Here is a 16,747-nt window from a genome sequence, read left to right on the forward strand (position 1 = left end):
TGATTGAATCCAGAAACAGAAAAATCCAACTGTCATCTATTAAGTTGAACATCAAAGATTTGTACAAATGAAACAATTCCTTTCTTCTTAACTAATTTTTTAAATTGAAAGTACAGTTTTTTCATTAAAATGTTAATTATTAACATGTAAGTTTTATTACTTTAAAACAAAAGATCGCCAGGCACGGTGGTGAATACCCATACACTTAGGTACTCAAGAGGCTGAGACAGGAGGATTCCAGGATCCCAAGATTAGCCTGGGCAATATAGTAAGACCCTGTATCAAAAAAGGTTAAAATTAAATATAAAATGAATTAACATATATTTAGAAATTTCAGTTTTAATTTCAAGTATGATAAATATCAACAGATAAAACCCTCAAAAGCCAAAGCTTTTTGGAGTCATTAATAATTTTTAGGAGTAAATCCTAAAACAAAAAAGTTCGAGAACCTATTGGTTTAGAGGAAGGAAAAAGACAAGAGGGAGAAAATAAAAATAGCAATGAGAAAAATTGATCCAAAATCTGAACGTTGTCTAGAACTGAGGGAATGAGGGCTTTGAACAGAGTGGCGGAATGACTAAAGAGAAAAGGTCTAATCCAGGAGGCATTTTGAAAGAAGAAATGGTAAATCAGGGGACAGTTTCAGCATGGGGTGAATGAGATGAAATGTGTAATGACGACATACATGATGACTGTGTTTAGCACTGCAGACTAGAAACATCAGTGACAGAAACAGAGCAGATTTGGAGATTGATGTTCCTTTTTAAACACCGTTTTTGGAAATCTGAGGAGGAAAGAATGGTGATGGCCAAGGAGAAGGAGCAGCAGAAAGAAACAGAGAAATTGCTTGTAAATAGAGGTCAAGGAAGGTCAGAGCCTGAGCAAGAGGCAGGTCCTGGATGGATAGAGGCAGGGAAGAGGATTAACCTCACACCAGGGTCCTGTCTTACTAACAAACTTGACCACCAAGCTCTATCTTGGGAATTTGGTATTAGGTCCATTGTTCAAGGTCACATACCAGTGAATTGCTAAACCTTGTTCACACCCCAGCGTGCTGTAGAGCAGTGGTTCTCACCCTTCCTAATGCTGCGATGTATTTTCATTGTTAAGGGGTCACGACCACAGGTTGAGAACCCCTGCTGTAGAGTCTGAGGAAGGCCAGAGTGAAGGAGGAGTTCCTCTTGGTGGTGATCTCCAGGGACCCTCAGGGTTCTAACAAACAGTCCGGCTTTAAGAAGAGGGAGTGATTGGATGGAAAGTGAAAGCAAGACCCACTTGGGACAGTTTGTTAATCAAAAAAGGGAGGCAATTTGTTGTTTGGGAATAGTGAGTTCAGAAAAAGCTATACGAGATGGAAAAAATATAAATAGATTTATTTTTAGGTAGGAAAATATAAAGACATTTGACCCCAGAAAATAATAGTTAGTGTGGGCTCTTGGTGTTGAGATAGTAGAGATAGTAAACGGCCCACTTTCTAGCATCTTGTGGTTGATAAAGTGTTTCTGACACATTATTGGTTTGAAGCCTTGAAACCTGTGGGAAGTGGCTACGGCCACTTCACTCACGAGAAGGTGCGGTTTAGCATGGAGCACATCCTTTCTTTCCAGACAGGAGGGAATGATGGTTACAAAGAACGCTGACGGGTTCTGGGAACTGGTCCATTTGTGGACTGTCCTCTGTCGATGCCTCACAGAGTGTGAACCTCTGAAGAGAGGCAGGCAGGAAGTGAGGCAGTAACTCCCTTTTGCCTTTCCTCGTGTGGTTGGTTAACCTGGCCCAATGGTGTGATATTGAGGGTTCCCTGAAAATGTTACTGGGAGGAATGTCACTCTTCACTTACCTAATGGATGCCTACAGAGTATGAGGCCGATTATTCTCCCAACTCCAAATATCGCCATCATAAATTCTTTGGATGTTTAACTCTGTGAAATGTAAAGTATTGTTAAGAAACGAGGTCTTTTTTCTCTCCAGCCCTTATCTCATTGGTATTGAGTAAGGTATGCCAATTACTGATACATGATCTAATATTAATTACATGAATGAAAATAGACTATTCAGAGTAGCCCATTAGAATTTGATTTGGAGATCATTTTAGAGTGATAGCTTAAAGAAAAATCATCTGGATGTTCAGATCTCAATATCTGGTGAAGGACTATAGAAGTGGACATGCATTTCCATCTCACAGTGTAGCAACGTGAGTTCACGAGCAACTTAAGTCTGTCCTAGGACGGCCCTGTCACGCTTCACCCAGGAGTCCTTCTGCCAGAATGAAAGTTCAGTGTCAGAAGGCTGTGAGCATTAGGGAGGGAGAGATTCAGACAGCTCGATGTGGATTAAGGAATTCAGACTGAAGGGGACCTTTTAAGGGGAAGGTCATTAGGATGACACCTTAGAAGAGAGAATAATAACAAAAAGACAGCTGGGGAAGCCTTCAGAAGAAATAAAATTGCAGTGGCTTCATGGTGCAGAAACTAAAGAACTTTTGTCACTCACCCCAAACCCAGCAGGGATTCAGAACTTTAGTCATAGCAACATCCAGGTTGAATAGTTAAGAGAACAGTTAATGAATTTGGGTGTCTCTTTTTCACTTGGCCATTGAACTTGAAATCAGTGCTGCTTCCCAACTTTCTGAAGAGAGAGATCTGGATGACTACCTGTTTTGGGGGTTTTATTTTTTTAACGAAAACCTTAAGAACTGGGATACCTGTCTGCAGACAGAGTGCAGGGGTGGCGGTGCCTCTGCTGGGGGTTGTTGTCATCTCCCTGCTGCCCGGGGAACCTCCATGGGATCCTGAGTCTTCTAGCCCAAGTGAGAGGCCGACTAAAGGGCGAATGTTGTGGGGCTGAGACTGTGCAGCCTCCTCCTGCTGCCTCCCCAGTAGCTGCCGTCGGGGAGTGGCTGCTGGCTCTTTGCCCAGAGTGTTTCAGGTTGAACCAGAAGCGGGATGTTCTGGGGCACAGTCACAGTTGGGCAGCACTATGGAGATTGTTTCAAAAGGAAAGGGGCGTGTGGCACAAGGAAACTGCCGAGATCCACCCCTCACCCACTTCTTCCCCTTCCCGACTGTATCTGCGTCCTGTCTCCGCCCCTCTAGCCCAGCTGCCACCTCTGATAACTTAGCTGCCCTGCCTGCCCCTGGGGCTGAGGGGGCAGGGCTGGAGGGAGGCCTCTGAGCCGCTCAGCCCTGGGCGTGCCTTGGTTGTGTGGGTTTGGTTTGCTTCCCACCCTCCTGTCCCAAATGCCTATCTACCTTGAGAATCAAAATGTGGTTTGAGGTGGGGAGGGACCTTCTTGTGGAGCGGCTGTGGTGTGTGGTTGACCCACCCTGGCTGGCTCCCTTCACCAAGTTGGCCACTCCCCCTTTCTACTGTGAGTTTAACTCACATGATCCAGGATCACCCAGGCTTTTTTAACTCAGAACAGTCGGGCTTTGGTTACCTTGCCCCTACAGTTTTCAAGAGTGCACTGAAAAAAAACATCCAAGCTGGCAAACCATTCTTCCCATCCCAAACACTGGGAGTTTTTGAGAGTAAGCGGGGTAGAGTGTTTTTCCTCTCTTGAAGATAAAGGCAGCCTAGTCTCCCTATAGCTGCCATCCTTGGCATGTGGCTTAGCAAATCTGATATGTAAGTGAGGACAGTACAGATGGTTTTCTCGAAAACTGCTTATTTTGATTTCTGTGGTTCTTTATAAAAGACATAGTTAGCATTGAACTTTGTTAGTGATCTTGTATCTCAAAGGTAACATCACTGTGTTGTTCTTTTCTTCTTTTGTTTTTCTAAGACGGTTACCTATTATTTGCAGATTTCCACATCAGGGCCAAATAGGTTCATGTATGTATGAGTCCAGGTACCTAGACAATCAACAAGAAAAGAGCCAAATTTTGAGTAACTATATTACCTGCTACATATTGTTCTTGGCTTTGTGCATTTTTTTACCCCCCTGATGGATGCCACCTATATTTTGGTTGTAGTTGTCATTGTTGTTTGGCAGGCCTGGGCTGGATTCGAACCCACCAGCTCTGGTGTGTGTCCACTGAGTGACAAGCACCGAACTGACATCCAGATTTTGACTTTCACTGATGTGGGATATGCACAGCAAGTTTTTCACCAACATTGTCATGCCCCTATCTTGTTTAACAAGGGCTTGGATCTCAGTTTGACCCTTCTGTTTGTAACCTGGGTCTCGGTCACTATGCCACTTGGGTTTTACTTCATCTCAGCCACCTGTGGGCACTGGCCAGCGTGTGCTCTTTGAGAGTAAGATAAAGGATACAAGTACCTGTTTTTCACATGATGTGGAAATAGGAATTGCTATCATATAACAACACCAGGCTTTTCTGGTTCAGGTCGAATATTTATCCTTTGGACTTGAAGTTTCTCTTTTACTGTTTTCTTAACCTATGACAGCCTTTTAATTAGAATGTATTGCTAGAGGACAGGCCGCTTTGTCAAACTTTGTGCGTTTTTTAAAAATACACAAAAGCCCCAGACAGGCAGCTGTAGTGTGAACTCATCCAGATGCGAAACTGAAATCCCCCAGAGGGGCGTCTTCATTGTTGTCTTTCTTTGTTCCAGAAGCAAAGACCAATAATGAACCGAGCTGTTCGCCGGCAGCTCAAGAACTGTTGACAAGGCTGGGATTTTTACTGGGAGAAGGGATCCCAAGCAGCACACACATAACCATTGAAGATAAAAATGAAACCATGGTAATGCCTGAGGAAGACACTGCATTTCATACCTGCTCAGAGGACGAATGAAGTGATAACCATCTTCTCCCCCTCCTTGAATGGGGAAGTCATTGTTTGGTCAAATGAGTTCTGGGCTATTGTGTATTGAAATATATTTTAATGATTTGATTCTGGGTTTTGGCAGTGGGGAGGTGGGGAAAAGCCACCTCCTCACGGCTTTTTTTCTTATAGCAGAACTTTAAGAAAATGTCTACATTAACCTTCTAGTCACCACCTGGAGAACAGTGACTGACTGAATGAATTAAAGGGGCTAAAAGAATTCCTTCATAACGATACTAGTACTTTATTTTTATAGCACCATTCTTTTCATCTGGCTGCTTTGGTATATGCTTTCCTGTGCCTTTTTAGCTGTTGATATTTTGGAGGGTCAGTGGGGTGAGGAAAAGATTTATAGGAGATGAGGCAGGGACAAAATAAGATGAGATCAAATGATTCAGCTACCAAGAGAGTACTGTCCCCCTCTGCCAGATGTGTGTGCTTGCATAGCAATAAGGGGCTGGAGCTTCTTCCCCCTGGGAAGGGCTCTGCTAGAGAGAGTGTCCTCCTGTGCTGATTGAGGCTGCAGTGGTCACCAGTCTCCTTTTCCTCATTGCAGAGCCCATAAATCTTTAGGAACTGAATCAGGTCATGGGGCTCATGAAACATTACAAAAACAGAGTTCCCAGGTTTTCCGTACAGAGGTCAAATAACTCATTTATCTTCTGCAGACTTTAAATGAGAGGAAGTCTCTGCCTGTTTGCCATTTCCGTTTTGCAAATGTACATTCTCACTAAATTGTGGCTAAGACTGCCCTTTTAATTAAAAAGATCACGAAGGAGGAAAAGAAGACAAAGATATTTCTTAAAATTTGGAAGATCATATTATGTATATATCTATGTCTATGCATACATACCTCCCTAGATTTTAAAACTGTCTTCTGTCTCCCATTTTCTATTTTAAGTTTTATTGTTTTATCATCAGGAGACTCCTGTGTGAGCCTTGCTAACCCCTTCCGTTCACCTTGCAGTGCACAGCTCTGAGCCAAGGCATCAGCCCCTGCTCCACACTAACAAGCAGCACGGCATCTCCTAGCACCGATAGCCCCTGTTCAACCTTGAATAGCTGTGTCAGCAAGACGGCAGCCAACAAAAGTCCCTGTGAGACTGTTAGCAGCCCTAGTTCCACCCTGGAAAGCAAGGACAGTGGAATTATAGGTAAGAAGCACACGGCTTGGTAATGTAATGGCTCAATGCACGTCAACCGGAGCGCTCACCAGGCACTTCCTATGAGGGTTTTAGCTGTGAAGGTCAATCTGCCGGGGCCTGCTCTTTGTAACAAAAAAAAAAAAAAAAAAAAAGAAGAAAGAAAAAAAAGGTTCTTTGCAGACAGCACTGGCTCCATGTGTAGCTGAGAGAATGAAGCATCAGCTTTTACATTCCTTAATGTTTATAGCACTTGTCTCCTTTAGTTAAAAAAAAAATTTTTTTTTTAATTTTTCCAGATCAGATCTGGTCTATGAAGTTACAAAAATACTCATTCCTTGCTCATCAGTCAATTACGTTTGTTGGGCATCAGGACCCACGGGGGCATGTAGCAGGGCAATGAAATCTCTGCATGTTAGGAGGTCTGCCCAGTCTAATATCAAGGTCACTTAACTTCCCTGACAGCAATTCAGGTGCATGTATTCTCTAAGATTTCTTATAAGGGCATCTGACCACTGTTGAGGCTACAGTTTTCTAAAGATGTCCTTCCAACCCCGCCCTCCCCCCCCACACACCCCTCCATAATCAGTGTAGTTATCTTTAACCAAGGGCCAGAGGACAAGGGTTCTTAGTCCTGACTCTTAGGCAGGTTTGCTAGGTAACTCAAGCGGCAATGTTTGGCTGTTTTTGCACATTTCTTTCCTTCTCCAGAAAATTAGGAATTTTTTCATGAATTTAGTAGTTTTCCAGGTATGTATTAGAATCATCCAGAGAATTTAAGAGAGCTTACTTGTACATCCCCCACACAGACTGCATTCATGTTTCTGCAGGTAAGCTCGGGCATCTGTGTCTCAGGTCGCCAGCTTGGCGCCTTTCAGATAAGGGACAGTGGACCCTGGAGGAGATTGTTCAGGCCATCCTCCACATTAAGATTATTGCAATTTCACAGTGGAGCTCTTCTGAACAATTCAGCTCCTTCCTTTTTGCTGAGTTGTGCACATGTCTTTGAGGGATGTTTTATGTTTTATTATGGACTGCATGCCACTTCCGCATTAATATGTAATCAAGTGGAATGAATGGCATTTGAGCTCCTTATTTTCTTTAGCCACCTGCAATTTCTTTTAAGTGTAATTTGAAAAACCAAGTTGCAAGTTTATCCAGTTTGTACTTTGAAGATTGCCACTGGAAAGCCTGAGATTCCTGGGAATGGGTTGTGGGCTCTCTGGCGCAGGCCTCACTTTAGCTTTGAGAAGGGCCCTTCAGCTTAAAGAAGGCCATTTCTTGCCTCAGTTTTCACTTGGATCAGAATCTCTAGTGGATTTTTTTTTTTATTTTTCTCTAATTGCTTTCTTAAGATAAAATTCACATATCACAGTATTCTATTCAAAGTTGTGTGGCCATCACCATATCTGATTTTAGACCATTTTCATTACCCCCAAAAGACCCTCTGCTTATTAGCTGTCCCTCTGTATTCCCTCTGCCTTTACCCACCAGCCCCAAGCTCCCCAACCCTGGTCAGCCAGTAATCTACTTTCTGTCTTTGTGGCTTAGCTTATTTTGAGCAGAGCATACAAATGGTGGGCAGAGTTTTGTGTAACAAATTTAAATTCTTTATACTTGGCTTGAAGACCTTCCAGTGAGCTTATTCTGCTAATTCCCCATTCTCGTCTTACCTGCTTCCACAGCTGCTGTTTAGTCTGGCCTAAGTTTTTCCAGCGTTACTTCTATTCTCATTCCCAGTTTCTTTCTGAGCTATCCACCATTGATAGATCTTTGGTATTAATTATGAGAAAGCCAGATCACTTTCTTCACAGCATTCTTAGCTCTTCTGAAATTTCATTGCTCCCAGAGAATTTATCTTCCTTCAAGTATATGGCCAGTGCTACCCTGGTGGGGCGGGCCGCGTGCCTTCTTTTTATTGTATGTTGTGACCACTGGCATTATATGCTTCTGATTATAATCAAATCAGTTTTTTGTTTTGACAGAAACTGTCAGTAACAGAGAACCACCCTTCATTTATTTCTCTTCTCTCTTGCTCATTGAGACACCATGCTGTGATTTTAAATGTATTCTAGGGCTGGGCACGGTGGCTCATGCCTGTAATCCTAGCACTCTGGAAGGCTGAGGAGAGTGGATTGCCTGAGCTCACAGGTTCGAGACCAGCCTGAGCAAGAGTGAGACCCCACTCCCATCTCTAAAAAGAGCTGAGCATTGTGGCTGGTGCCTGTGGTCCCAGCGACTCAGGAGGCTGAGGCAGGAGAATTGCTTTAGCCCAAGAGTTTGAGGTTGCTGTGAGCTATGACACTACGGCACTCTACCGAGGATGGCAAAGTAAAACTCTGTCTCAAATAAATAAGTAAAAGTATCTAAACAGAGGAAAGAAGAGGTACTGGTTTGGTTTTTGGTATTGTCAATGAAAGATGGGTTTCAGGAGGCTCTTAATTAATACTTGATCTAATAGTGTCTCACCCATCCCCAGACTGATTGGTCCCTTTGTTATTTATTGCCTGGGTGCCTCAATATTTTCCTTCAGGTTAATTTTGTCTCCACGTCGAGAGAGGTCTTATTATTCCAACTATCTCCTGGGTTCCTAGCACAGTGTTAGGGATGAGAAATTAAGGAGAATTATTGTTTCTATCGAGTTGCACTGCAGAAGGGAACATACCATTTATAAAGAAGCTATGCAGGATCATTTCATGTTGGCTTTGTCAGACCTTCTAATATCTGTGTTTTAAGTTCTACCTTGATGGCATAGTAGTACTTTAAGGCTGCCCTTTGTTCCTCAGCTCAAGCCAACATGTCCCCTTAACTCAGCTGAACTTGGAAAGTGGCGACAACGGAGATGAAAGTAGCAGGAATTAGGAAGTGGCTGGGAAGTCCGTCTGTTATGAAAAGCCCCAGCTCTGGAGACCGTGCTTTCCGCTGCTTGGCTAGTCTGTGGTGGGGCGCGAGGACTGTAGGTGGGGTGAGAGGGAAGCACTGTGCTGGTGACATTTCTCTGTTCTCTATCCTTCCGTGACCTGCAGAATTACCTCTTGCCAAGGGACACACTGGAGGTGTGGTAGGGAGGAGAAGGAAAAGAAGCAAGAATTTCCTCTGCTGGCAGACACTAGCCACAGGTCTTTGAAGAGGCAGGAATGGTGGGGCCCGAGGGGGGAGAGCTTCCTCCTAAGTCAGTACAGGGTGTGCAGGTTCTGTCGCCTCTTAACAGAGCAGGTATCTATGACTCAGTTATGGGTCTGTGAGTGCTGGGCTGAGGGGTGTGCCTTTTTCCATCTGAAGAGCATGCCTGGTTTTATAAGGTGTAGCCTGGGAACAGCAGCTGTTGAACATCTTAAATGTTTCATAAAGTATTGGAGAACACCGTGACCTAGCGAGCAGAGATGAAGGTAAGATCACTTGGCTTCCTGCTGTTGGAAGACATGGCAGCAGCTTGTCAAAGAGGCTGGAGAGGATCCTTTTCCCGTATTGCATAGAGCCTGGAGAAAGCAGGGGAGAGGCTTTCCCTTTAAGTAGTTTAAGGTTTGTCAACCAGTAGTGCTGGGGTTGGAATGGCAAAGGCTTTGGGGATGGGCCAGTAGGAAACGCACACAGCTGCTGTGGTATAGAGAGGCTCAATCCAAGGGTCCACGCACAGCATTAGCACAGTTTATTCAGGGCATTTGGGGAAATTTCAAATAGTGCTAACCCAGCCTTTATAATCTCCGAGCCTCTCCTTACTATTTAAGCTGATTTCTGTCATGTTGATTATATTTAATCTAAATATTTTTCTTCAGCAGATACAGGGACAGGAAGCTCCTGTTCTCACATGCCCGGGCAGCCTGCTCAGGGTGGAACAGAATGCCCTGCTTATGTTCTGTTTCCACTGCTCAGGAGGAGAAAGGGCAAACTGGTGACCACTAGAAGAATTTATTCTATTTCTCTCAGTGCCCCCCCTCCCCTTTCAACTGTATTATGTTACCCTGAGGGCAGTCCCACTTTATCCTATTTCAGGAGGTCCATGTTCTTCTGACAAAAATGTCTTTAGAAGTATAATGAATGATTCTGTCATGTAGAAATGCTGTCTAAGCTGGATGGGATTAACTGAATTGCCTATTAATGTCCTTTTTATTTTTTTTAAGTAAAGTTCCTTTCCCTTTACGTAATAAAATCATTGGTATTACCTAGAAGTTACTGTCTGATTTTTAAATTTTCAATGTGAAAATCTGCTAAATGTGAAACCCAGCTGTACCCAATCACCATAAAATAGCTTTCAGTTGCTTGCTTTGAAAAGAAAAACTTCATAAAGAAGTATACTTTTAAAGGTGTTTCCTCCATGTCTGAGAAAATATTTTTTCTTAGTAACAGTCCTTTGAATATAAGCTTACTTCCAGCTGTTACAAATGAAAATTATAAACTGTATTAATACCAGTTTAGAAAAAAAGAAATATATGTATTCATTGTAATGTATGAAAACCAATCCAGTTTTTTTTTTTTAAGTATCACTCAAATAGTTGGTTTTAAAGTACTTTTTAGGCTGGGTGCAGTGGCTCACACCTATAATCGTATCACATTGGGAGGCTGAAGCAGGAGGATTTCTTGAGTCCAGGAATTTGAGACCAGCTTGAATAATACCGTTTCTAAAAAAAAATAGAAATATTAGCCAAGTGTAGTGTGCATGCCTGTGGTCTCACCTTTTTTTGGTGACTGAAGCAGGAGGATCACTTGAGCCCAGGAACTTAAGGTTGCTGTGAGTTATGATCATGCCCCTGCACTCTAGCCTGGGTGACAGAGCAAGAGACCCTGTCTCTAAATAAATAAGCAAACAAGGTGCTTTTTGAGTTAAATATTTTGTTTATATTCAGATCATGATAAATATCTGCATTTAGAAGGAAAGGCTGGTGATGGTATGAGGAAAAGAAATAAAACCCAACTTTCCCATCAAGATTAAAAAGAAAATCCTTCCTATCCATTAACGACAGCTGCGCCAAGAAGGACTTACAGGGAGCGATTGGAAGCATTCTGGCTGAGGAGAGCTGTTAAGGCAGTCATCCGTCCATTCCTTTCTGCTCTCTGCTTTCACCTGCTGAGAGTTCTAGTCTCCAGAGTATCCTTGTGGTGTCTCCCATCTGCCTCCTCTTTGAGAAGTACTAGGACAGCTCCAAGAAGGAAGGGAGAGGGGCACCACGTGGACAGCAGCCACCTCTCCAGGACTCTGAGCGTCTCCCACCCCAGAGCAAGTGTGCTGTCTGCCTGCTCAGCTCCCCACCCCTGAGCTGGCAGGCGTGAGCCACCACATTCCACCAAGCTGGGGAGCTTTCAGGATGATTAAGTGCTCACAATTCCGGCCCTTCCTGCCACCTTCCCTTTTTCTTTCCTTGGGCTTGCCTGTGTTTTCTTCTGTTCAGTTTGAAGCAGGCAGGCAGGTATAAATTTAGACAGGAGAATACCTTTGTGGAAACATTTCTGCAAAAGTGGCTGTCAGTAAAATAGTAGGACAGTTGGTTAGTAACTTCCCTGTGCTTGCTGGAGTTTGATAATATTTATTTTTCTTCCCAGTTGCTTAGGACATTAAGAAAATTATTGCGTGCTGACTTTTATCTTCCCTAGACTCTCTCTTACCTCCTGCTAGGCTTGTAAAATCAAAGTGACTCCAAGGGTAGCTTCAGACCTTTTATTTCCTGGAGTTTGTGTCACCAGGGAGATGATCAGATGCAGAGACACAGAAGGATGAATTAATGGTACTTTATTTTCATTTTTGACTTGTTGGAAATCCTGCCCTTCTGATTTTATGATAATGCTGCCTTATTGCCACCTGTACTCCCTTGCTGGCTAAATTGAAATGCTTTGAAATTGATTGGGTAATAACTATTTAGAGTGTTTCAGATCTGGGTTAATATTCATTTTGCTACATTGCCTGCAATTTAAAAAATCATCCTTAATTATAGAAGCTTTTTTTATCTCTCGGGTGAAGGAGGAAATTTTTTTCTTTACATATATGATTCAGTAAAATATACTTAAATGTGGAAAAGAAATCCTTTGCTGATTTGTTGTACTTTTATTTAGACGATTTGGATTCTTCAGGGTGTTCTGTTAATATAGCAAGTATTTTTTGGCACCTACTGTGTACGAGGAGCAAGCCTCTTGAGCACTGGAAGCATAAAGATAAGGCACAGAATCTGTTGTCAAAACCTGTCCACTTAGCCGGGCGTTGGGGCAGGCACCTTTAGTCCCAGCTACTAAGGAGGCTGAGGCAAGAGAATTGCTTAATCCCAGGAGTTTGAGGTTGCTGTGAGCTATGATGCCACGGCACTCTACCAAGGGTGGCATAGTGAGACTCTGTCAAAAAACAAACAAACAAAAAAAAAACCTGTCCACCCAGGGGACTAAGATGGTCTGCTGTCCTGCGGGGTGTCTAAGCAAGTTGTTGGTCGTTGAAAAGAGTTTGAAATACGGTAACAATTAACGCCTCTGATGGCAGGTGTACACTGTAGGTGCATAATGATGCCAACCACTGGTAGTGCCTTGAACTCTTTCCCAAAGTCTGGAATTCCATGGCATCACTGGTTTGCATTAAAAGCTCCAGTGTCTCTGCCTTTGGCATACAGGTCATGCAAACTTTGCCAAAACACCATGCAGTGTGTGCTTTTGCTGGAAAATTTGGCGTTTAAATCCTCCAGTTTTTCTCTGGAGACCATTCTCAGCTGTGGGAGACTGAGTTGGGCAGTGTGGCTCAGGAAGGTGGGTCCCATTCTCCCCTCCTGCACTGCCCCACCCCCAGCTATTCCTCTAGGTGTTTCCACAATCCAAAGCCCTGGGAGTGTGACTGGGAAGGCAGGGCTCAGGTCCCTGGCCTTGCTGCGTGTCCTAGCAGAGTATACCTTGCGCAATTCAGGTGAGCACTGTGCTGAAGATTCAGTAGAGAGATCTGGCTGTCACAGCCCAACACACAGGGCTCCCAGGGCAAGGCCAGAAGGGGAGCAGGGGGTGTGGCACATCGGACAGGGCTGGCCAGAAGTGTCAAGCTGTTGTCCTGGGGTGGGTGTAGAAGGAGAAGCCAGGAAGTCCCCCAGAGGCAATGCTTACGAGGGCACCCCACCTGGGATCTTGGTCTGTCATTCCAGGAGAGGTAGCTTGAGTGCCTTTCCCGGATCCTCTCCTTAATGGGCAGGGAGAGGTTAAGAGCTATGTTTGCAGGTAAGCCGGGACCCTGTTCTGTGTGTGGGTAGTTTGCAGGTGGGGAGAGAAGTGTAGTCTGGCATTTCTGGCAGAAAAGCTTATGCCAGGCTGGTCTTATCCATGCAGTCTTTCCCTTTGTCACTCAGGGAAATCCAGAATAATGGTCTGACAGTCTGAACTAGGTATGAGTGCACAGGAGAGGGGCACAATCTCCTGTGAAGGCAAGAGGACTAGAGAATTCTTTGCATTGCTGCCCTGACTTGCCTTGGTGATCTTTTCATGATTTCAGAGTTCCTTTGCCATAGTGAAATCTAGTTTTCTAAAGTTGTTAGTCAGTTTCAAGGCAGTTTCTCCGGTAGTTGGATTTCCCTTTTTTATTCACTTCTCTTCCCTACTCTTGCTTTTATAAGCAACCTTTATTTTGTTTGATCTTTAATTCATTGGTCTAGTGTTTTAAATTCTTTCGGTCGAAGATTAAACTGAATGTGGAGGTTAAAAACAAATTTTTTTTAAGTACTACTTTATTTATTTTGAGACAGAGTCTTTTCTGCCTAGACTAGAGTTCGTGGTGTCATAGCTCACAATAACCTCAAACTCCTGGGTTCAAGGGATCCTCTTGCCTCAGCCTCCCAGGTAGGTGGGACTGAAGGTGCCTACACGCCTCGCTAATTTGTCTTTTTTAGTAGAGATGGGGGTCTCGTTTTTGCCCAGGCTGGTCTTGAACTCCTAGCTCAAGCGATCTACCCCCCTCAGCCTCCCAGAGTTACAGGTGTGAGTGACCATGCCTGGCCTTAAAGCACTACTTAATTTTCTTAAACTGTATAGGGAGGAAAACGTACCCCTGTGTCTATGAGTTTACAATCCATGGAAGGACAAATGGCTCTTTTTATAGAGCGCTCATTTTGAAAATAAGGACTGTATCAGATAATCTATGGAGTGCTTTAAGAAAATTTAAATTTCTGAGGTTTTACTCCTCATTTCAAAATATGTATTTTTGTGTGTTTTATAACAAACTAGGATAACATATGTACATAATGTAGAAATACACATATTTGGTATGTGTGCCCCAAATTTTCGGTTAATAGTGTGGCATGATCAGAACAGTATGGAGCACTTTTCTGGAGTACATTCTGGGCTCTGCTATCCGTAGGCTGTTATGAGGATTCACTGAATGGAGGCACACAGGACAGGCTTACAACAGAGCCCAGCACATATGATATTCATTGTGGCCTCTATTATTATTTCCTAAGAATGATCATTTAATTCCTCCCCAGTGAATTAGAAATGCTCACTAATAGACATTTAGTACACCTAGATTTTTTCTTTCTTTTCTTTTTTTTGCAAAGGGGTGAGGCGGGGAAAAGAATAGGAATACGAATAAAGGTGGAGTCAGATTCATAACATTTTATTCCTTTGCCTTCTAAGTAGACAGAACATTTTACCCATACGTTTCATAGTAGCTAGTAGAAAGAGAGAAACACAGTCAAAGAGACAAGGTGATGTTTGTAAATGCTACAAAAGTGTACCTGAGACATACCTCCTCCTCCTGGGTCCACAGAGGGGGAAGCCAGGGTTTGCCCCCCATTCCCCACGTTTCTCCCTCTTGTCTTCCCTGTTGCTCTGTGTGGCATATGTTTGTTGTCATTAGTCCTTAGCTCCTAAACATTTCTGGACTAATAATGTAAGCAGTTTATCTTTCTTTTTTTTTTTTTTCTGAGACAAAGTCTCAATTTATTGCCCTCATTAAAGTGCTGTGGTATCACAGCTCACAGCAACCTTAAACTCTTGGACTCAAGTGATTCTCTTGCCTCAGCCTCCCGAGTAGCTGGGACTGAAGGTGCCCACCACAACACCTGGCTATTTTTTAAGACGGGTCTCATTCTTACTCAGGCTGGTCTTGAACTCCTGAACTCAAGCCGTCCACCTGCCTCCAACCTCTCTTCTTAAGGTTCTTTTAAACTGATAACTTGATTTGGATCCCACCAAACTAGTTTAGGGTCCCGGACCTACACTGATTTTTTTGTTGTTGATTGTGTTTTAAGTGTACATTTAACGTAGAACCTTCAAAACTTGAAGAGAAGGTCTAAAAAAGTCGGGAAGGATAAGAAAGCATACGATCTTATTTAAGAACCTTACATAGCAAAACATTGGATGACTGAGTGGATGGCTTTCTAACTAACTAAGCAGACTTTAGAAGCTGCAAACTATTTTTTAGCCATATAAACTTAGAAGAACTTTTCCATGTTGAACACTGTGCGAGTAAAGGATGTTTTAAAAATATGCAATATGTACAGTCAGAAGTATTGCTGTTGGATAAAGCACTGACTGTTGTTGCATGTATGTGTGAGATCAGTTTTTCCCAAGTCTGTTTCTATATCTATAAAGGGAGGTTGGGGGTTCTCAGCCTGTGTAATCAGTTGTGATCAGATGTATGCTCCAGTGTGTTAAGAAAGTACTCTGGGCTCAGCGCCTGTGGCTCAAGCGGCTAAGGCACCAGAGCTGGCGGGTTTGAATCCAGCCTGGGCCCGCCAAAGAACAATGATAGCTGCAATCAAAAAAACAAAAAAAATAGCCAGGCATTGTGGCAGGCACCTGTAGTCCCAGCTACTTGGGAGGTGGAGGCAGGAGAATCACTTGAGCCCAGGAGTTGGAGGTTGCTGTGAGCTGTGATGCCACAGGACTCTACCCAGGGCGACAGCTTGAGGTTCTGTCTCAAAAAAAAAAAAAAAAAAAAAAGTACTCTGGAGTATTCTGGCACTGTGCACTAGTACAGAGGAAGAAAAGATACTGTTTCCGGGGCTAAAAGGAAATGTCACCCTTCGTGGAGAGTCCGAAGTAGTGTGTGTGAATTAATGAGCTAATTTAACACTAGATTGTGAAACACAGCTTCATCTCACAGCCTGATAAAACTTAAGGCCTGATAAGTACTCATGTTTCAGAATCCTGTGTGCTGGGAGCATGGTTGAGACCAAGCCTTCATTGACAAAAGCTGCCATCCATACTAGTTGAAAGAATTAATTGTTAGAATTTTTGAGTTGTTAGAGAACTTTAAAGATTACCCAGTCTCTAAAAAATGTCATACAGTACTTATCTTTAAGTGATTAAAAAAAAAGCCACCACTGTTAAGATGTTGCCCTAGTTGTGTGTGTAGCTACACACGTGCATTCTTGAGAGCTGACTGTGTTACCCTAATTAGGAGTCTGAGTTTCTCTTAGCCTAGAAGGAAGATATTTTTGAGTAGCCTGTCATTTATCAGAAGAACTAGCTTCCTCTTCCTCAGAGACTGCAGCACTGCCCTAGCAGTCATTTCTTGGGCTGTGCAGGGAAACCAGAACACTGGGCCAATATCTGCCCCACTGGGTCTGCTTCAGAACTTAGTATAGCAGAGCCAGGGTGGAAGTGCTGTCTAGGCTTCCGGCTGTGCAGGCTGCATTTGGGTCCCAGGGAAGAATGTTTGTGGAATGGGGCATCTTGTCAGGAAGACCCGTGGCCTCAGATTTTCTAGCCTCCCTGCCACTCAGACCCTGGAGAATGTGAACCAGTGGGACAAACGTCTCAGTCACCTCTGAACTCATGGCACTGGGGGGATTGCCTTTTTTTAGCTGGAGTCTCCTGTTTAAAACGTTGTATGATACAGCTCGGCGCCCGTAACTCACC

At 43.5% G+C, this 16,747-nt stretch overlaps 1 protein-coding gene across 10 annotated transcripts in view; it reads left to right on the top strand.

Moving 5' to 3' along the window:
* The window catches only part of TANC1 (tetratricopeptide repeat, ankyrin repeat and coiled-coil containing 1), a 270,909-nt gene that overhangs the window by 182,378 nt on the left and 71,784 nt on the right, over positions 1 to 16,747 (top strand). For 5 of the 10 annotated variants that reach the window (XM_053596909.1, XM_053596908.1, XM_053596904.1 and 2 more), the window contains 2 exons: positions 4,579 to 4,709; positions 5,758 to 5,944. In XM_053596909.1, coding sequence (XP_053452884.1) covers positions 4,579 to 4,709; positions 5,758 to 5,944 — 318 coding nt within the window. Of the gene's footprint in view, positions 1 to 4,578; positions 4,710 to 5,757; positions 5,945 to 7,904; positions 9,322 to 13,059; positions 13,109 to 16,747 lie in introns of those variants that run through there. The other 5 variants (XM_053596910.1, XM_053596905.1, XM_053596907.1 and 2 more) reach the window with 3 other exon arrangements.

This window comes from Nycticebus coucang, chromosome 7 (assembly GCF_027406575.1).
Source record: "Nycticebus coucang isolate mNycCou1 chromosome 7, mNycCou1.pri, whole genome shotgun sequence".
Lineage (NCBI taxonomy): Eukaryota > Metazoa > Chordata > Mammalia > Primates > Lorisidae > Nycticebus > Nycticebus coucang.